Here is a 21,902-nt window from a genome sequence, read left to right on the forward strand (position 1 = left end):
AACGGGATATTAGCACACTTTCTACACCGACGGATCCAAAACCAGTGATGGTAGCGGACATGGATGGTAGTTAGACGAAGACACTAAGTACTCCTATGCCACAGGACAGATGCACACGTTATTCCTTACGAAAGTCTTTGCCATCTTGAATGTGGCATACTGGCTAATTGAGAAAAAGTGGCAGAGTAGTAGTATTGGAATTTGTAGTGATAGTGAAAGCCCTTGCTAGCCCACGGTGCTCTTCGAAGTTAGTCGGTGCATGTAAGACAAAACTGAACAGTGTTGCAAAACACAACAAAGTTAGTCTTATTTGGGTGCCTGGTCATTGTGGTATTACAGGGAACGAGTTAGCTGATAAACTGGCTAATGAAGGCTCTTCAAGTATGCCACTAGGCCCTGAACCCTTTCTAGGTGTCAATTCCGCATCGATTCAACTATGGATTGACGACTTCATGACGTCGTCTACCCATCGAGGCCGTTGCTCTGGGTTGAACTCGTGCAGAGTAGCCAACTGCTTTGTGAAAGAACCAACCAGGAAAATAGCGACCTTTCTCCTAAAACTCAGCAGAAAGGACCTGAGAGTACTGGTGGGTGTAATCACATGGCACAACGCCTGTGGTCAGCATATGGCTGCCATGGGGGTCGTCAACAGCCCGATATGCCTATCCTGTCTTGAGGAAGATGACACTGCAGAGCATTTTCTCTGTAGCTGTCCGGCGTTTTCCAGAATCAGACTTAGAATATTGGGCTGCGATGTACTGAGTATGGATAAAGTTCATACTCTCCCTCTTCCGGATCTCTTAAGATTCATCAATGAATCCAAGAGATTTGTAGAAGAGCGATCAAACTAATTCTACAACACTTCATGCTCGTACATAAAAAGTTGCTATCTGCAAATTCTGATTAAAAAGTTGACATTTTTGAGGACAATTCTTTGAAATTTTTAAAATTTCGCAAAAAAGTTAAAGTTTGGAACTTTTTTTTATAACTTTTTTTCTACAATCAACTAAATCTTTACAAAAAAATGCGAAACAAATTTTGCATGAAAAATACTGCATAGACAAAGTTATTTAATTATGTGAGCACAAGTGTACTTATAGGACTATGAATAAGTTCGTGCGGTTTTACAACAGATGGCGTAACTTGATTATTATTCCATCGATCCACATTTCCAAACATTCATTGGAGAGCTACTGTCGTAAGGCACAAACCAAGAATGATAGAAAGAAGATTGCGCCCATCAGAGCGTACGTGACGTCACGTTTGCAGAGTTGTGCAGTATTGCCAACCATTTGCTCTTCTCAATAAATTTTTTATACCGAAAATGCGACAATTTTTAAGTTTGGTGTTTGTTTCTTTTTGTTTTTAATTTAAGGCTACCGAGACTTAAGTTGAAAAAAAACTGTATTATTATACAAAAGAAGTTTAAAAAAGGCCACTCTGAAAAGATTTTAGTGTTAATGAAAAGTTTTTTACTCTTATAAAATTTGATAATTTGAAAGTGCAAATTTAATTTTTGGCTCCATTTAAGGCTATGCAAAAATATTAAATGCCCCTCTCTCAACTCTTCTTAAGATTGAAAACCTTTTTACACATTTTAAAAAGCCTTTGAATTTATTGAATGCGAATTGAAACCATAGAGGTGTAATCGTTTCTTCCGGTCATCAATCCTTAGTGAGACATAGAGCATCAAGAGGTGTATTCATAGTAAAAATAACCAACAAAATACCAGAAAATACTAAAGAAACCATACTGACATTTTTACAAAAAGAGTACCTTATCTAGTTACATAACTTCAAATATAGCAAAAAAGTCGTTTCCTTAACAAAAGAATTTCGCTTAACAAAAAAAACTCATAAATTAAATTGTACATAAGCATAACACATTTATTTAAAAAAAACGCACATTCTACAGACAATTTGTCACGCATACAAAGTTCTTACTTAACACAATAAAAATTTCGTGTTTTATTTTCTTTAAATGGGCATTTAGTGCGTTTTTATATCCAAAGCTAGGCAACTCTGCAGTAGCGAGAGAGAGATTTGACTGCCGAAAGCAGAAGAACACCCACAACACCGGCAATCGCGGGCAATGCCACCAGATGTAAAAAAAAAAGTAAAGCTAAATAAAACTGAGTGAATTATTTAAATAATTATTAAAAAATGTATATTTTACAAAATTATAAACATGACATTTTAATTAGAACAGCTAGAAAAATGTCATGAAGAAAGAGCTAAACCTCCGAGACAAAAAATAATAAAAATAACAAAAAAAAATGCTAAATCAAGTTACGAAAATGGTAATCTGGCCATACTGGAGCTAAAATCACGTAACTAGTTGTCAAATTCACTGAGCGCAAAGTAACGGGACCACGATGGGCGCCATCTCATTATTCTTTGCATCATGGGCACAAACGTCAGTATAAGTTTTTTATTTGAAGCGTAAACAACAATATTTTTACCACACTTGAAAATGTCGAATTTCGTGCCAAATAATGTGTTTTTGCGGGGAATTCTTCTTCATTATTTTAATATGAAGAAAAAAGCAGCCGAAAGTCATCGTATCTTGGTGGAAGTTTATGGTGAGCATGCTCTATCTGAGCGAACGTGCCAGAAGTGGTTTGCACGCTTTAAAAGTGGTGATTTTGGCTTGGAAGACGAAGAACGCGAGGGTGCGCCGCCAAAGTTCATGGATACCGAATTGGAGGAATTGCTCGATCAAGATCCGGCTCAAACGCAAGAAGAGGTTGCAAAAACTTTGGGAGTTGATCAATCAACCATTTCCAAACGTTTAAAAGCCATGGGAATGATCCGAAAGGTAGGCCATTGGGTGCCGTATGAATTGAAGCCAAGAGACGTTGAACGCCGTTTTATGGCATGCGAACAACTGCTTCAACGGCACAAAAGAAAGGGTTTTTTGCATCGAATTGTGACTGGCGGTGAAAAGTGGGTCCATTACGACAATCCAAAACGTCGGGCAACGTATGAATACCCTGGCCATGCTTCAACATCGACGTCGGCGCAGAATATTCATGGCCTGAAGGTTATGCTGTGTATCTGGTGGGACCAGCTGGGTGTTGTGTATTATGAGCTACTGAAACCGAATGAAACGATTACGGGGGATGTCTACCGACGACAATTGATGCGTTTGAGCCGAGCACTGCTAGAAAAACGGCCGCAATACGCCGATAGACACGACAAAGTTATTTTGCAACATGACAATGCTCGGCCACATGTTGCACAAGCGGTCAAAACATACTTAGAAACGCTCAAATGGGATGTCCTACCCCACCCGCCGTATAGTCCAGACCTTGCGCCATCCTATTACTATCTCTTCCGATCGATGCAACATGGCCTGGCTGACCAGCACTTCCGTAATTACGATGAAGTCAAAAAATGGATCGATTCGTGGATTGCGGCAAAACCGACCGAATTTTTCACAAAGGGAATCCGTGAATTGCCAGAAAGATGGGAAAAAGTAGTAGTAAGCGATGGACAATATTTTGAATATTAAATTTGTAACCATTTTACGTCAATAAAGTTTCAAATTTCGAAAAAAACCGCACGAACTTCTTCATAGTCCTATATATTATATTAATATCGAGTATCGTAACAGCAAAACTTTCGGAGAATTCGCCTTGTGTGACGGTCCTCAAACTGATTACTCCTCGTGATGCGTAATGAAATGGATAACACACTGCTATTATTTTTGCATTAAGTGTGATTTTATTTTTATTAAATTTAAATGAGGAAATTAAGCATTTGTTTTACAATGTTTGTGTCTTATTATTTCACATTTCTAGCATATGATATTGTCGAATGATGTTTTTAATAACTTTTTATTCCATTAATAGCTCTGAAAAAATCTTGGCTTTATTCATAATGCAATAGAAAAACGGGGTAAAAATGTTTAATAAAATATGCTGCATGAACTAAAGTTTGTGCTTTCTAAAAAAAGTTATAGTCAAAACAATGCAAAAAATAAAGTACATAAATTAATTCAAAAACGAAAATATATATAAATATCTGTAAATAAAAGCTTATTTTTGCACTATAAACAGCCAAATTTGTAGAGTAACTTTTATGCTATTAAGAAAAAATTAGCCATTTCCTATTCAATGTTTTTAATATCATATAAAAATATTTGGTTTATAATACAACATACATACATTTCGGATTCTTAAAGAAATCGGTTACAAAGTGTTTCTGATTCAATTATTAAAGTCATAGCGAAATAATAGACACTTATTTATTAATCCCTTAACAGAATTTAGCAAATTATTAATCATTTTAAATTTGTCAAGTTTTTCGGTGAACGAATTTTATATTTCTAATTTTTGTATAGAATATTTATAAACGTATGCAACGTACGTCTTTATGCTTATGTACAGTAGATGGGACACGAGCGTCCACCATGATTGTGTATATGGGTGCGGAGTGGCGCAGCCAAACACCATTCATACCAAATTTTTTGTTTTGTAACGCAACGCCAAAAGTGAATTTCAATAGTTTGACCTTTTTTTACGTCCATTGGTTCCTGTAAAATTATATGATACTTAATTTGACAACACTCAAATGTATAAAGATTTCAAAAAAATATTACCGTGAACGGAAAGTACATCGGAAACCAAGAGAACATGCCTGGCGTGTGCGTTTGTGGGTTAATGCTCAGCTTAATATCCTTATAAAGCACCGTATCAAAGTAGCCCGCTATACCCGTAAGCACACAATCCAATTCCACTTCGAAGCGCAATGTTTTATAGCGACTATTATCAATTGGACTTTGAGGGTTAGGATGTACAAATTCGAACAAAGATTGTGGCAAGCCAATATTGTATATATTTTTGAGTAGCACAACAAAGCCACTCTCTGCATGTGTATGATAAGTGGCCTGCTTTTGCCGACCAAATGTCTCGTGACGCAGCACTTGACGCACACCATTAAGCAGCTTGGAAGACATTATTGGATTGATATAGGAGGTAGACTTGCAGGGAATGCTTATGCCATCGGATTTTAGTAGTTTTTGTGCACAATCCAAGCATTCTGGTGAAAGTTCATTATCACCAAATGAGCCCAATAGCTCAGAGACTAGAATATCGGCTGGTTCAGGTGGTGAGAATTCGCGCATATCCTTAGAGAATATATGCACATCTGTCGATGATTAAAGAATGTAATTTAAATTTATATAATATTAATAATGGTGTACCTTTCTTGTACCACAATTTTTTAGCAATAGCATTCAGTGTGCGTATAGCGTTGGGATTTTTCTCGATAATGTAGACGCGCACTTTACGCCCGGTGTTTTCTGCGGCATTTAGCGCTGAACGTACAAGTGGACCTCGACCTGCCCCTAACACCATTATAACGGTCTGTAGGTGATAACGTTTATTATAAGTCAACGCTTTTGATTTGATGACAGAAATAAATAAAAAATACCAATTTCTTTTCCTTGTCTTTTTCAGCAACACGGTCCAAAAGTGCTTGTTCAATGGCCTCTTGATAAAGCTTATATTTGGCAGGATCCTTTTCGAAGACCTCATAAGTGTAACAATCCAAGTTATCGTACAATGGTTGCAGCGGCTCTTCCAACACATCTTCGAAACTGTAAATAAATATAAGCTGCTTACATAAATTATTTAAATATGGCCTACTCAAAGACTTACGCCAACAGTTCGTGCATGTCACTGTTAATATCCTGGAAACGCATCATATATTCGGCATAGAGTTTCAGGCTGCCGTCATGCACATCCGAAGAGATAATTATATTTATGCGTGCACGCATAAAATAAGATAAAATCTCCTGCCAAGCTTTTGGTAGCACTGGGTAATCTTGGCGATTGCAAATGAACATTGTAGAGGGCACAATGATAGCTTCGACCGGCTCACCCATCCAACGACGCACAACTTCCAATGATGGACGATCACTTTCATTTAACTCGAGTACCACCTTTATTTTTGAATTAAAATCGGCCGCCCATCGAAAGCTATTCCACCAATGCCAAGTGTCCTGCTGTTCGAGTCGCTCCAACTGTCCATTGTCAATGTCACGTCGCCAGGTAGACTGTGCAATCTTTGAATTATATAACGGTACTTGCACGAGCAGTAACCCTATATAAATGCAAACGAAAGTAACAGTTAGTTTGAAGGAAGCGAAAAAATAAGTTGAAAGTAAGCCTACCCTTCACATTACTTGAAGCAATGCGTGCCATATTAAGATTACGGTCAGACTTTAGTTGTATCATCGTATAACCACCATATTGTAAATGTTCTGCCCACGATATATCACGCTTCAGTGTTTCCTCTGCATTGCGACGCACTACTGGATCCTCAGCATCACAGTCGATTGTGTCCGACAGAATACTTATCACTTTCCCATTCCATTGATCTGATGGGAAGATCAAGTCTGAGTACGTGAAGTCCCTTTGCCGATCACACATTGGCGGTTCCTGATACTCCAATGGTATTTCAGTTGCATTTATGGGTGCAGCTATGACCGCGTAGCCGTTTTGCTGAGCGCTGTTCATGAGACGCGACAGGCTCTCATTGCCTTCCTGTAGCAAACAAATGTAAGGCATATTTTTTCGAATTACACACTTCTTCAGTAATAGAATTATGTATTTTGTGGACCGTCTGCTGACCGATTTTTTCACGCACGCACCAACGAATTATTTTATTATTTGCCCACGTTGTGCCGGCTAGACGCCAATCCATTCAAGAAAATTTGCGAGAAATAACAACAATGAGCACGAGGTAGAGAGAGAAAATGAGAGTAGTGGTCAGTCAGGGTTGCAATGAACAATAAAAAGGAGGGAATTAGATAAGTCAATTAGATGATTAAAAACGGTTTAATATATATTTAATAAAAAACTTTTCAAAGCAGGGAATTAGCCTTTCCATGACAATGGCTTGAAATCTGCTTTTATAGTAATTATGTAGATCTCAAGGCACATTAAACAGGTAGGAGAAGTAGAGCACAACAACAGGCACAAAGTATTTTGTTTTTGCCTTTGGTTCCTAAAATTTTAAAACCTATAAACAAAGATAGATAGATTATATATATGTATATATAATTGGCGCGTACACCCGTTTTGGGTGTTTGGCCGAGCTCCTCCTCCTATTTGTGGTGTGCGTCTTGATGTTGTTCCACAAATGGAGGGACCTACAGTTTCAAGCCGACTCCGAACGGCGGATATTTTTATGAGGAGCTTTTTCATGGCAGAAATACACTCGGAGGTTTGCCATTGCCTACCGAGGGGCGACCGCTATTAGAAAAATGTTTTTATTAATTTTTGGTGTTTTCACCGAGATTCGAACCGACGTTCTCTCGGTGAATTGCGAATGATAGTCACGCACCAACCCATTCGGCTACGGCGGCCGCCAAATAGATAGATTAGAGTAATTTAAATAAATTCAGACCATTTATAAAGAGAAAAAAAAATCAAATAATCTGCCCCACTGATACTACCTGTTTAATGAGCTTGGTACACTGTGGCTCAAGCAACGATGATGACAGTCATTTATATGTATTATATATTAAGCTAAAATCTGGCAAATATATTACCCCAACCATTTTTTTTTCTGCTGTTTTATATAAACTCATATATTTATGTATTTTATAGAGAAACAAATTATATTGTCCATATGTAACAAAAGCAAGAACATAAAATACATACATAATTATACACAAATATATAGTCACAGCCAAAATGATGCACAATTATTTACTGTTAGTTGCGACAAAGTACCTGAAATAGGATTAAATGTCTATAAAGATGGCAAAATCTAACAAAAACCGCTGAAATGGTTCAATGGTCCTGCGCATACCAAAATCTTTAATTACAATGATTCTATATCGATTTTACGAAGAATACGTAAAAATCCAAAAGGGAGTGCTACAATAATTACGAACTGATTTGCATGGACGCACAGCCCGCAACAAGCTATTTATCTATGCTAAAAACCATATTCCAAGATTGAACTTTGCAAGAGATCACAGAACTAAAGATGAGATGTTCTGGAAAACCCTAATTTTTGCCGATGGAAACAAGTTTAACTTTTTCCGATCTGGCGGAAAAAGTTTTATTTAGAGAAAACTAAATGCACAACCATATGCACTACCCCAAAATCGAGACACAGATAGGCATAATTATTAAATCTTAAAAGAAACTTGGCTAAAAAGTGCCACAAAATTAAATATTGAGAAAAATTTTCGCTTCTATTTGGATAACGACACAAATCATGAAACAGCGCTTGTACAGAATTAAATTTGAAACTAATACCAACATGACAATGCCAACAGATTTATTCTGAATATACTAGAACGTTAGTGGAATCGGGAGGTTAAAATTTGATATTCACAAAAGGGGATACTCTGCAATATATTAAGTTTTTGTACTATACTATAAAGCGTGAATATTCAAAAAGATTTTTTTTTGTTATATTTTAAATAAAGAAATGTATTGCCAACTGATATATCCACTTTGTCAAAAATGTGATTTATTTCCGCTACTTTCATCATTACTTTTTTCAAATTTCAGGGCCTATTTTTGATTGTGAGCCACTGCATCTCAGTAAAATTTAATTCACTATAAATTCACTATAATTAATGATTTGTATGATTTTTGGATATTTGTACATCATCCAATTTTGTTTTTGAATAACTTGGCTTCTAAATAAAAAAAATTATGATGGCAATAAATTATATGAAATTTTTTTCCATTTAAAACAATTAGCAAATTTTCCTTAAGTCATTGTTATTTGATTACTTAAGAAGCTGCATTTTTAAGCAAGAAAAAAATTATTTTAGCAAATAGCTTTACTAACTTTATTTACGTTTTTCACCATCGTAACACCCCTTATCAGATGTTTACAATTTGCCACAGTAAAGACAGCTCACCACAACTCAGCTGATTACATTGACAACTCTATTAGAAAATATTTTCCATTTTCCTTTTTGCCATTCGGCAAATTTTAATACATTGTTTGTTGATAAATTGGGCAGATTCGATTTATAAAGCATTAGCACAAAAGTGATGAAAGTGGGCGTTTTTCGATGGCGTCCAACCGTGATATATTCTCGAAGCTTTTGCCTAACGTGAAGTTGGCCACACGTATCGACGCCGAAGGTCGGGAAGTGCAGGTGAGTGATTGAAAATAAAGCTTCCTATAGAATACAGGTAATAAATTACTATGTTGATTTCATTTCTGCATCTGAAGGTGGAGCGTCGTGAGGATGTGGACGCTACAGCGAAAGAGCAGGAAACATTTGATATGTTGGTGGCTGCGGGCTACTATAGAGCGCGTATTAAGGGATTGTCTTCCTTTGACAAAGTGATCGGGGGTATGACTTGGTGCATTGAGTGCTGTGAATATGATGTTGATGTGGATTTATTGTTTCATGAGAACCTAACCATTGGCCAAAAAATGTTCGTATGAAGGAGTAGTTGCTTTCATAATATTACAAAAAATATCGAAACAAGCACTTTCATAAACTGAAAAAAAAATTATTCATATTTTACTGCTTGCTTCTTACAGAGCACTTGTTGAAAAAATCGTATCTGTTCTGCCACAAATGAAGTGCCCTTTTCAAATAGAACCACATCAAATACAGGGACTAGAGTTCCTTAGCATACATCCAGTTATACAATGGCTGGTTAAAAAATCGGTTCGTATTATTAAATCGCATAGTATCGAGGAACAAAATAATTACAAATTTACGCTTTAGGTGGAAAATCGCGCAGAGCGTGCTCAACGACTGAAAAAATTTGCCATTGGTCAGTTTCACAATCACTACCAGTATAAAACGGATAAAGAGCAATTAGCGAAAATAAGAAATGCCTCAACGTACATTAAGCACATTCAAGTCGTGACATACTTAATATATTTATTTTATTATTATTAAAAGTGCTTCTTCTGTAGGAGTTATACAATCCAACACGGCTATACCAGCGCAAAGATACCAACAATGAGGACGAGAAAATGCGTGTGCGTATGACATTGTTGGAGTATGGTAACGCAGCTGTAGCGAAGGCCGGTAGTGAAAGCCAGTTAGGCAATCAAGATGGCGCTGAGAATGAGGTTCAAACAAGCATTTTTAACTCATTTTCTTTCTGTTTAACTCATAGTCATATAATTTACGTCTTTGTACTTAATTTGCTTATTTTATTTTAATGTTTTTATTTATTTTTTGTTTTTTTTTGCATATCCGAATAATTGACTGGCCTTGCTTTTTCGGTTCACATTGCTTTTGTGTGTTGTGCAAATGTAAATATTTTGATTTGCAGTTTGATGTGCAGCAATTGCTTAAGAATCTTACTTTAGCAAAAGAGGTAAAATAACGGGCCTTAAATTTTCTTAGATTGAGTAAGATGAATGATGGAGAAAAAATAATACATTTCCACATTTGTAGGACATCACTTGTTCTCCAACGCACCGTCTCGACGCTAACGAGCGTAGCGCAATGCACAAACACTACACAGAACTGCAACAGGAAATGGAAACGGATGCCAAACAACTATCCGAACATAGTCAAATTAAAATGCTCGAAGCTTCTAAAGAAGCGTTAGAACGCAAAGTTCAATGTAATCTCAAAGAGAATGAAGAAATAAAAGTAGAATTGCAAAAGCAACAACAACAGTTGCGGTTGCTAGAAGAACAAAAACAGCAGTTGGAAGCTGAAATTGAACAGTACAAAGCGATCGAAGCGAAAGCTGACCCAGAGTAAGCCAATTTAACCCTTATATATATATTTGAGACTAATTCAAATTGTTGCAGGATTGTTGCTAAAGTGCAAGATATGCTGAAACAGCACGACCAACTGAAGAAAGAGGAGACGGAGTTCAAAGAGTTCTGTCGACAAGATTTGGCCAATTTGCAAAAAGAAATTGAGTAAGTTTACCCAAAATGCAATCAGGAGCTTAAATCGATTTGGCATCACGCCAAAACCTAAATAATTAGATCTTCGTTCTTGCGAATGTATTAAATTGTCGAAATGATCCAACCAAGGATTTTCGTATCAGAATGATTAGCAAAAAAAAAATTGTAGGGCACCATTTTATGCCTTTACAACAACAATAACAGCAAAGTAATTCGCTTCTTCACTACTAGAAGTTTCGCTCTACTAATTCTTTAGCATTCGTATTTACGTGAGTGAGGATTAGTAGTCGCGGTAACGAAAATTCTACTACTCAGTAACACAAAAAATTACTTTTTTAGTAAACATAACTTATTCTGAGTGGGCATTTTTCATTGAAATTATCGAAAATAATCTAAGCAAAAACATATTCAGATTTCTTTACATAGCTTCATTTTGATCAATCCTCACCATTAAGTTAAGTATCTTAGGTTAGTTAGGTTGTAACGGTTATTCACTATGTGTCTCAGTAGGGAGATTGTCCTGGTAGCATAGATCAAGGATGAACGTGAACAGATATTAGGATGCTAAGTAAATGATGATTTAGGTTAGGTTAGACTTTGTTGATCCTCTAGATCGCACATAGACCAGAAATTGGTCCATAGTGGTACCAAGTGTTAGTATGGAGAGTTTATCTTACATTTTTCTTTGATACACAGTTTGCATAATTTAAATAGGCTGCTAATTTTCTGATCTGCCACATTTTCTACTGTTGAAATATTCGTGTTCTACTAAGTGCAGGGCAGTGGCAGAGTAGGTGTTCCAGGGTTCCTCTTCATTACTCGGCCTTATGGCTAAGATCAAGGTGTAAATGATGACTTGGTTCCTAAACCATATGTCAAAGAGCACAACAAAATGCTCAGCAAGGTATTTCTTCTATCTTCGGTATCAACCTTACATACATTTGCTAGAGCCTGATCCATCTCCCAGGCACGGCATCTCTTCAACTGCACTGACGAGATCCAGGACAAAATACAACTACAACCGCGGGCTCAACCAAAACCGCCCCTGCGAGAGGACTGTCCTAGTAGCGTTGGACTTGAAGAAAGCTTTTCGGTACAGTCAGCCATTTCACGCTACTAGATGATATTTATCAGGCGACACTCCCGCCAGGGCTGAAGAGGTGTTCCGCAAACTACCTGAGCGGTCGTCACTCGTCAGTGATTTTTCGAGACCAAAGCAGAGGAAGATTAAGCAAGGTGTACCGCAGGGTGGTGCCCTTTTGCCCTTGCTGTTCCACTTCTATATCTTGAAGCTCTGACAACCCCCAGCGGAGTCTCCCTGGTTTCATACGCTGACGACTGCTCGATAATGGTGTCGGGCAATGACATCGATGGTCTGTGTTCCAAAGTGAACGGCCACCTCACCGACCTTTCTCGCTTTTTCACTGCGAGAAATCTCCAACTTTCCCCCGCTAAATCCACGGCGACCCTCTTTACCACCTGCACAAAGAAGGTCAAACTGTCCCTCAGGGTAAAAGTCGATGACACACCAATTCCGACGGTAAAAAATAAATAAATAATTGGCGCGTACACTTCTGTTAGGTATTTGGTCGAGCTCCTCCTCCTATTTGTGGTGTGCGTCTTGATGTTGTTCCACAAATGGAGGGACCTACAGTTTCAAGCCGACTCCGAACGGCAGATATTTTTATGAGGAGCTTTTTCATGGCAGAAATATTCTCGGAGGTTTGCCATTGCCTGCCGAGGGGCGACCGCTATTAGAAAAATGTTTTTATTAATTTTGCTTTCACCGAGATTCGAACCAACGACCTCTCTATGAATTTCGAATGGTAACCACTCACCAACCCATTCGGCTAGGGCGGCCGCCGTAATTCCGATGGTAAACAATCCCAAAATTTTGGGTGTGACCTTTGACAGTTTTCTCTCCTTGTCAGCGCACTCAACCGCAATTGCCACTTTAAAAGCTTTAAAGCAGTTGGTCGGCCGGTTCTAAACTATGCTGCGCCTGCCTGGTCGCGTGGAACTAGTGACACGCAGTGGATAAAGCTACAAACTTGCCAAAATACTGCCATCCGGAAAACGACCAGTTGCCTCCTGATGTCCCCTATTCAACACCTTCACAACGAGGCACAAATGCTCCCTGTAATGGATCACAATAAACTGCTCAGCAAGCAGTTCCTGCTGGCGTGTTACCGCAGGTTTCACCCTTGCAGACACCTGCTTGAGCCAGAGCTGCCTCCTAGGGCGCGTCAGGAGACACCTTTTAAACTATACCGACGAGATCCAGGACAAAACTGACAGAAATCTACTGGACCAGACAGTATTTAGACAGTCAATAAACGACATCCACCGGGAGACCGTCACCACCTTCATGAACTCCCGTCCTGTGAATGCCGTACTCGGAGACCAACCACCACCTATTGCAGATGAAGAGCTGCAGCTTCCCCGTGAGACACGCGTAACACTGGCACAACTACGTTCTGGATACTGTAGCAGGTTCAACTCCTACTTATCCTGAATTGACCCCGACATACCAAACATATGTCCGGCATGTGAAGATACTTCGCACGACTCATCTAACACCCGTCTCCCTCTGGACTCAACCCGCCGAAACAGCATGTTTCTTGGGCCTACCTTTAGATGAGCCAGACGAAGACGACCGGTGATATACCCTACACTGACGGGGCTTCTATTACTGTTAAAACAACAACAACAACAACTACAAATATTGGACAGGACAGTATACCGATAAACACTAAACGACACTCAACAAGAGACCCTTACCACCAATCCTCCCATCATCACCTATTGTCGACGAAGAGCTTCAGCTGCCTCGCGAGACCCGCGTAACTTTTGCCCAATTATATATACAATTGGCGCGTACTTCTTTTATGGGTGTTTGGCCGAGCTCCTCCTCCTATTTGTGGCGTGCGTCTTGATGTTGTTCCACAAGTTTCAAGCCAACTCCGAACGGCAGATATTTTTTTGGAGGAGCTTTTTCATGGAAAAAATACACTCGGAGGTTTGCCATTCGAACCAACGTTCTCTCTCTGAAATCCGAATGGTAGTCACGCACCCGAATGGGTTGGTGGTACGGCGGCCGCCCAATTTAGCCCAATTACAGTATGGATATTGTGGCAGGTTAAACTCAATAATATATGTCCAGCATGTGAAAGCACCCCGCACGACACTAACCACCTTTTCACATCACCCTTCAAATCCACTGATCTAACACCCCTCTTCGTCTGGACCCAACCTGTCAAAACAGCACGTTTTCTGGGTCCACCGTTAAATGAGTTAGACGATGACGACCGGTGACTACACCGCACTAACAGAGTTTAGTAAGCTGCTACAACAATAACTAAATATTTCATCCGAGTGCTGCATTACATTTATTTGTGTTTACTTTCTAGTTCTACCTTTGGTGAGGTAGTTTATTAGATCATTCATTAGCTTATTTGTATTAAAGTCGTATGGAAACATATCAATAATTTAATGGTCCTAGATTTTCAACTTTGATGTAATAAGCTTTCCAAAATCAATCTTACTAATCATAATGTGCCCTTGACTTTACATTCCTTTTTTTTCAATTCATAGCGAACTGGAGGCACTCAATGCACAAACGCCAGAGGAACAAGAGGCTGCTGTGTCAAAAGAGAAAGCACAAATACACGAATTGAAGTTGCAGATAGCGAAAAAGAATCGTGGAATTGTGGCCATACAGCGACGTTTAGATGCCATACCCGATCGCACGGAGCTGACGCAGTATCAGCGACGATTTCATGAGCTGCATAATGAAAGTATGGTTTTAACAAAATCAATTATATTATTATGTTATTCATGCATCTGTTCCTTTTCAGTGAGTGCCAAACATATCGAAACGAAACAATACTACACACTTTTTAATACGCTGAACGATAAAAAGCGTTATCTCGAAAAAGAACTCTCACTACTCAACTCCATATGTGAGGCATATAACGAAGGTATGACGAGCGCGCATGGGCGTGAGGAGTTTATCAAACAGTTTGAGGCGATTGTGGCTGGTGTGAAGCAAACCGAGCAAAAGGTGCGCCAAAAGTACAATGAGGAGTGTGCGAGACGTGATGCACTGAATGCAGAGCTGCAAGGACTGCTCGAGCTGCAGCGCCAATATGCGGCCGCAGTGAAACAGCTGACCAAGGAGTGCCAACGTTGCGAACAATTGCAACAGCATTTAAAGTCAATTCAGCAAAAATAATTTAGTGTAGAGAAGTATAGAAATATATGCGATATATGCATAATTTATGAGTAAAAGAAAAAACGAAAAAATGCAACTGCTTTCCGAGTTTTAATGAAGTAATTATGCTTTTAGTTCAAAGTACACGCGAATAGTTGCGACACGCAAGCTAACGTGAAGTGGCTTACAAATAAACAAAGAAAAAAGATGCGATGTTTATACACACTAATTTATAATATATTAAATAAATAGTTTCCAATGCAAAAATATATGTATTATATAAAGATTTTAGAAGAGGAATTAAAATTTAATTCCATTTTGCTACATACTCGCATATGAAAATGTGTTGATTTAGGAAAATTACTTAATTAATTTAAATTTATAAAAAAAAAAGTTATCGTAAAAAATGATGATACACTTATTTAAGATATTGCAAATAAAAGACAAAAATTTGTGAAATTAAATTTTGTATAACCATTCTAACTACTCGCTAAAACAAAGGTTATTACCAAATATTTATAAGGACGTTGCACTAGCACTCGACGACGTCTCTCTATCGCTGAAATGCGGCACCAAATACCTAGGAGTAATAGTGGAAAATAAATTGACGTGGAAATCCAATGTTGAGAGGAGGGTGAAAAAGGCCACGAATGCTTTGTACGCATGTAAAAGGATGCTTCGAAGCACATGGGGACTCAACCCGCTCTTATGCACTGGTGCTATGCTGCAATTGTTAGACCAATATTACTATATGTCCTATTGGTATGGTGGAAGGCGGTTAGGAAGAAAACATGGCCATTGGTAAAAGTTCAACGACTCTCCGCGTCTTGTATTACGGGAGCTATGAAATCAATTTTAACGCCAGCTCTCTAGGCTATCCTCAACCTAACACCGATTGGTCTCTACGCTGAAAATCGGACAGCAAACTGAACTGTGAGGCTACAAACAACCGACTGGCACACCTCTAGAATCTTTGCACATAGCTCTATTACTGGGAATGCCATGGTCAATTCAGACTATAGGTTCCAGTAACGAGTTTAGGAAAACCACTAAAGATCGTTATCGAAGACGGTGGATGGCGCAAAGGCTTGGTTCCGCGGAGTAATACCATCAATATACAGGGTGGCTGATGAAAGCCGCTACCAAAAAAAAATTGAATAACTTTTTTCTTTTTAAGTTATCTGTTCCATTTTTGTTGTAATTTGTAGATTGATCTTTAAAATTTATTAAAATGGATAACTGGGACACGCAAACAAGAATTTGGATAGTCCGCCGCTATCACGCACTGGAGTCCGTAGTTTTGGTACAGAGAGAGTACAGGCGGATGTTTGGTGGCGATCCCCCGAGCAGATGGACCATAATGAGACTGGTGAATAATTTTGATGAGCAAGGAACAGCCGCAAGACGGCCTTATCATCGAAACCCACCAGTTCGGATGGAGGAAACGATCGCTGCTGTAGCTGCAGCTATACAAAGCAATCCAAGGGTTTCAACAAGAAGCTTATCTGCTCAACTTGGTGTCAGCCGACAGTCTTTGCAAACAATAATGCACAAAGATTTAGACTTATTTCCCTACAAAATTCAAATGGTTAACAAACTGAATGCAGCAGACTTGCCGATTCGCTTGGAATTTTGCCAAGATCCTCCAAATGGTGGAAGAAGACCAAAACATATTAAACTGCCTTTTCATGTCTGATGAGGCCCATTTCGATTTAAACGGCAATGTGAACAAACAAAATTGTCGAATATGGAGTACTTCTAACCCACAGATACTCCACGAGACGGAATTGCATCCTCTTCGCGTGACAGTGTGGTGTGCGGTTTCTTCACGCTGTATTGTCGGGCCTTATTTTTTTGAAGAAAATGGTCACACCGTTACGGTTACTGGAGACCGTTATTTGAAAATGCTGAAAGAATTTTTCTAACCAGAACTACGCCGAAAGATAATTCCTTTCAACTCTGTGTGGTTTCAACAAGATGGGGCAACGTCTCACATACCCCAGACTGTTATGACAGAGTTGCGACGAAAATTTCCCAATAAACTGATTTCAAGAAACTCCGAACTTCGTTGGCCCCCCAGGTCGCCTGACTTTTTCTTGTGGGGTTTATGTAAACAAGAAGTTTATAAAACAAAGCCAACAAATTTGGATGAACTAAATTTAATTTAATAAAATTTAAGGACCTTCAACTTGAAAAAAAAAAATAAATGAATTCCATACACTAAAAAAAAAGTTATTTGAGTTTCTTAATGTAGCAAAATTCATCAGCCACCCTGTATTTACTGATGCACCAAAAATGGAAGAGGCGGCTGGCGCTGGCATATATTGTGCTGAATTATGCTTCAAAAAGTCATTTAAGCTCCCTAACATGGTACTGTGTTTCAAGCTGAGATATTTGCTGTAAAGAAAGCAGCAGAGCAGTGGATAGCCAAGCGGCTATAAAAGCTAGCACATTACACCGGCTATCATTCAAAAATGTCCATGAATGAAAGGAAGCAATTAACAAGCTCGTTCATAACCGCAGGCTTTGTGTATATGGGGTTGCGGGGCATAAACGATGAAGGGAAATGAGACAGTTGTTGTTGTTGTAGCATAAACATTCCCCATACTTACATACGAGGAATGCTGCTGGAGTGACAGTCCTTGGCCGGATATAAATCCGGGTCGTTTCGGTAACGTAGAACCGACTGCCGTGGATGAAATGGTTAAAGAAGGCGCGAGACTTGCAGGGGATCAATTAAATCAGATACTTAAACCCCTGCGCACATTTCAAAAATAACTAGAAGATCGCATGCTAAGAAAGGCAAAATGCAGATGGCTTAGCTTAACCAGTTGCAAGGGATCCTTTGTAAACTCGCATATGCTGACAAGTATACAAAATCGGTTATATCGTTCGATAGAAGGCACTGTAGAACTTTAGTTGGCATACTAACAGGGCATTGCCTAGCTGCTTACAATCTGAATTTAATCCTTACCGCGTTTGCAAAAAAAAGTAATGAAACCCTGGAGTATCTTCTATGCTCCTGACCGGCTCTCTCGAAAACTAGACTATGATAACTGGGTACTCTCAGTATTGAAATGCTAGAATCTAACCCTGAACTGGAGCTTAAGGGTCTCCTAAAATTTGTGAACAGTACGCGTATCTTGAGTGATGCATATTTTCACTAAAATAGGGATCTAATCTGGTATCGCTATGGACCAAAATGGTCTCAGCGTGGTTCGGCCAGCCAAAATAACCTAACCTAATCTATGTGTGCGGCCGCCGTAGCCGAATGGGTTGGTGCGTGACTACCATTCGGAATTCACCGAGAGAACGTCGGTTCGAATCTCGGTAAAACACCAAAATTAAGAAAAACATTCTTCTAATAGCGGTCGCCCCTCGGCAGACAATGGCAAACCTCCGAGTGTATTTCTGCCATAAAAAAGCTCCTCATAAAAATATCTGCCGTTCGGAGTCGGCTGGAAACTGTAGGTCCTTCCATATGTGGAACAACATCAAGACGCACACCACAAATAGTAGGAGAAGCTCGGCCAAACATCCAAAAAGGGTGTATGCGCCAATTATAAATATATATAATCTATAGTGTATTAGACGGGGCAAGTTTGCTTCAGCTACCCCGCGATACCCCCGTAACCTTGGCTCAACTGCGTTCTGGATACTGTATCAGTTTAAACTCCTACCTATCCACAATTGACCGGACATACCCAACACATGCCCAACATATGAAGGCACACCGCACGAAACTAACCATCTTTTCATATACCCATCAAACCTATTCACTCAACACCCATTTCCCTCTGGAAACAACCTGTCGAAACATCACCTTTCCTGGGTTTACCTTTAGATGAGTTAGATTAGATTAAATTCTTTATGAGGTTTGCCCTCATCCAGACCTAGTTCCCTTATTAAACTCAGGATAGTGCTGGGTTGGATTGAGCGTATGTACCATTCTTTTGGCTGCAGTTGGCCAATATGTCTCAACTTTCTCGGAGCTATACCGCTACATTCTAGGAGAAGGTACATTGGAGTCTCCTGCGATTGGTCGTAGAAACGACAGGAGTCAGAAGACTATATCTCGATCATGTGCAGATGACTACGCAGTCTCCCTTAGCCTTAGCTCTTCACTCCTAAGCTTCTCCTTGATGGTGTGTTATCCCATAGCAATGAAGGGCACGGGTCTTATTGAAGGCATTTCTTATAGATTTAGTTTCTCGATACGCTCAAGGACCAGTGTAGACTTGATCTCACAGACGATAGGACTTTAAGTGCATGCTGTTTGTCAGAATGGCAATTCGCTCATTCCAGAAGTTCCTGTTTAAGTTTACCTCTGCACATAGACAGATGGCATACATATCCGTTTGGAAGGCACAGGCACAGAAAGCTTGATTCTTGGCCGTAAATTCCAGCGCATATGCCTTCTGGGTTCATCGAGCTATATGTATATCAGTGCAGGGTGCATTTCTGGAGTTTCCTTTGAAAAGCAGGTTTACTCCAGTTTAACTTATCGTCCAGTTCAATCCTGAACTTCTTTTCGAACTTGTTGACTTAAGTGATATTATCTCTGGGTAGCTGAGAGGGTGGGAGCTGCAGCCTCAGCGAATTCATGTTTTTATATTACATCATTTCTTCTCTCCCGTAGCCTTCCGTGGTAATATTCAGCAGGGTACGCTTGGCTGATTGCGAAATAACAGTATGAAGCGGTGTCAACTCAAGTATCACCTCCATCACAGCTACAGGGCAGATCCGCATTGTCCCCGTAATGCATACGCATGCTAAGCACTCACGCTTAGTTAGCGCTGCCCGCGCTGTCGAGGGAGTAGCTTTTGATGCCCAAGCGACTGCTCCATACGTCACCATCGGTCTTATGATCATGATTTACATCCTTATCAGGATTATTGGACTACAACCCCAGGATTTTCCTGTTAGAAGTTGGCAGATCAAGAGAGTCTTTGTTGCTTTGGACAAGGTTGTGTCGTCATGCCTCTTCTAAGCTAAGCTGGGCATCCAGGATAAGGCCAAGATACTTAACTTCGCTGACCGAAACAATAGTAACCCCGTTCATGCTGATCTCTCTCACTCCTAGTAAAACTGGTAGGCAAAGACGACCGATAACTACAACAACAACCAAATTTAGTCAATATATAATAGTATGATACATAGGATTTATAACAACCAACCTTCCATATTAATTTTATCAATTGGCAATCTGTTATCGAACCTCAACGCTGTTGCTAACTGAGCACTCTGACGCTATCATATCTCGAATACCCGTACTACCACATAGAAGTATGTACTCCTTAACTTATTTGCGGCTATTGCAACAATATCAGTTTACCACTCTGGGGACCATTCCACATTTTACCGCATTACGTAAATGCAAAGAGAAATCCTACCAAACACTACACAGTTAATTATTTCTACTAAGTGTTTATATATGTATGTGTACCTATGTGCATAGGAATGTATGTATGAATATGTATGTGCATAGGTATGTATGTATGTGACCATTTAAGAGCGATTGCCTTAATTTAAATTGACGCCTTCGTCACAGGATTACACGCAACTAGCAATACTGTAGCCGTGGCTGGACTGCGACTGCACTGGCGGCTTGCACAGCAGCAATTAAATTGCTTTAATTAATTAATACCTAATGGCGCGTTATTATTAAACGAACGTTGAAGACCACATCAACAATAAGCACAACAAAAACAACAATATCGAAGTGCTGCCGAAGAAGGGGTGTCACAAAAGTGGTATCATGCAGTGCAGCACCATTCTCGCCAGCGAGCAGTGAATTGAATTCATGGCTAGGCGTAATTATGTAGAAATCTTAATTGACAATGTCGGCAGCGGTGGAGCTGCCAATATATTCGTATGTATTATGGAAATGTATGTATGTATGCCTGCTTTTATTTATGCCTGCATTAGTAAGCCTCGTGGCGTCCATTTGGAAATTGTTAACTATTTTTTTTTATAAATTACGTTTTTTTTTTTTTTAATTTATATCTACCCATTTTCATTCTTTACTGACACCGGAACCTTCTTGTGCCTTTTTTGCGATAAATTTGCTTGCTTCCCAAGGGTATACTTACTCATTCATTGCACTTCCATTTCAATTGGTAGATTGACAGCCACTTGCTTGCTTCTTTTCGACGTGTTGTTTAGGTGGGTTGAGTTGTTTTTGGGGTTACTGGTGGATTTTCTATTATTTTCTATGAATGTAAATGTGTTGTCTGGCTGTGAATGGATACGGCTTTACTGTGATGTCTTTAATTTAATTAATTTATTTTTATGCGTATGGGTGTTTCGAGATTGGCTGCTCGGTATGGTATTTGTATGTATGTATGGCTGCGTGCAGGATGTGTGCGCTATCATCTTTTGACTATAAAATGCCAAACCATATAATTTTTTTCTTTAAAATATTTAGAGTTATCGCTACGGTTTATTACGTCAGTACTATTTAGGACTTCGATTGTTCGGTAGAGGCAGAAAATATTAACATATTTTGTGAATTTCGTTCAGTTGGTCATTGAAATAAATTAAAATTTTAAAAAAGGTTTTTCATTACACAAATAACAGATGGCCCATCGCTGTTATGGAACGAAGCCTTTTTTTGCAGGCTGCGCAGGGCATTTGAAATTTTTATTTTACGGCGCAGAACATTTTTTTTATTAGACTTATAACAAAAAAAAAATTATAAGGTTTCAATTATGGAGCTCAATAGACACATTGAATAGTTTGCGCTACAGTACAAAAACAAAAAGATTAAAAGATTCCTAGAATGGCAAAATCTATAAATAAAGATTGGCAATTTC

General features: G+C 39.0%; 2 protein-coding genes across 2 annotated transcripts; one reads left to right on the forward strand and one right to left on the reverse strand.

Annotated features, from left to right (window-relative positions):
- Window positions 1-3,702: 3,702 nt before the first annotated feature.
- Window positions 3,703-6,709, reverse strand: LOC128866780 (protein arginine N-methyltransferase 5-like). The gene is made up of 6 exons (XM_054107760.1): window positions 6,178-6,709; window positions 5,663-6,107; window positions 5,436-5,601; window positions 5,206-5,368; window positions 4,603-5,150; window positions 3,703-4,536 (listed from the first exon to the last, which is right to left on the reverse strand). The coding sequence occupies exons 1-6, from the start codon at window positions 6,572-6,574 to the stop codon at window positions 4,381-4,383; spliced, it is 1,875 nt and encodes a 624-aa protein (XP_053963735.1). The 5' UTR covers window positions 6,575-6,709; the 3' UTR covers window positions 3,703-4,380.
- A 2,189-nt stretch (window positions 6,710-8,898) lies between these two features.
- LOC128867792 (coiled-coil domain-containing protein 93) lies at window positions 8,899-15,512 on the forward strand. The gene is made up of 10 exons (XM_054109294.1): window positions 8,899-9,138; window positions 9,216-9,424; window positions 9,534-9,663; window positions 9,724-9,861; window positions 9,918-10,076; window positions 10,283-10,327; window positions 10,408-10,718; window positions 10,773-10,886; window positions 14,469-14,671; window positions 14,732-15,512. The coding sequence occupies exons 1-10, from the start codon at window positions 9,052-9,054 to the stop codon at window positions 15,106-15,108; spliced, it is 1,773 nt and encodes a 590-aa protein (XP_053965269.1). The 5' UTR covers window positions 8,899-9,051; the 3' UTR covers window positions 15,109-15,512.
- Window positions 15,513-21,902: the final 6,390 nt, after the last annotated feature.

The sequence above is a fragment of the Anastrepha ludens genome, chromosome 6 (genome assembly GCF_028408465.1).
Source record: "Anastrepha ludens isolate Willacy chromosome 6, idAnaLude1.1, whole genome shotgun sequence".
NCBI classification, from domain to species: domain Eukaryota; kingdom Metazoa; phylum Arthropoda; class Insecta; order Diptera; family Tephritidae; genus Anastrepha; species Anastrepha ludens.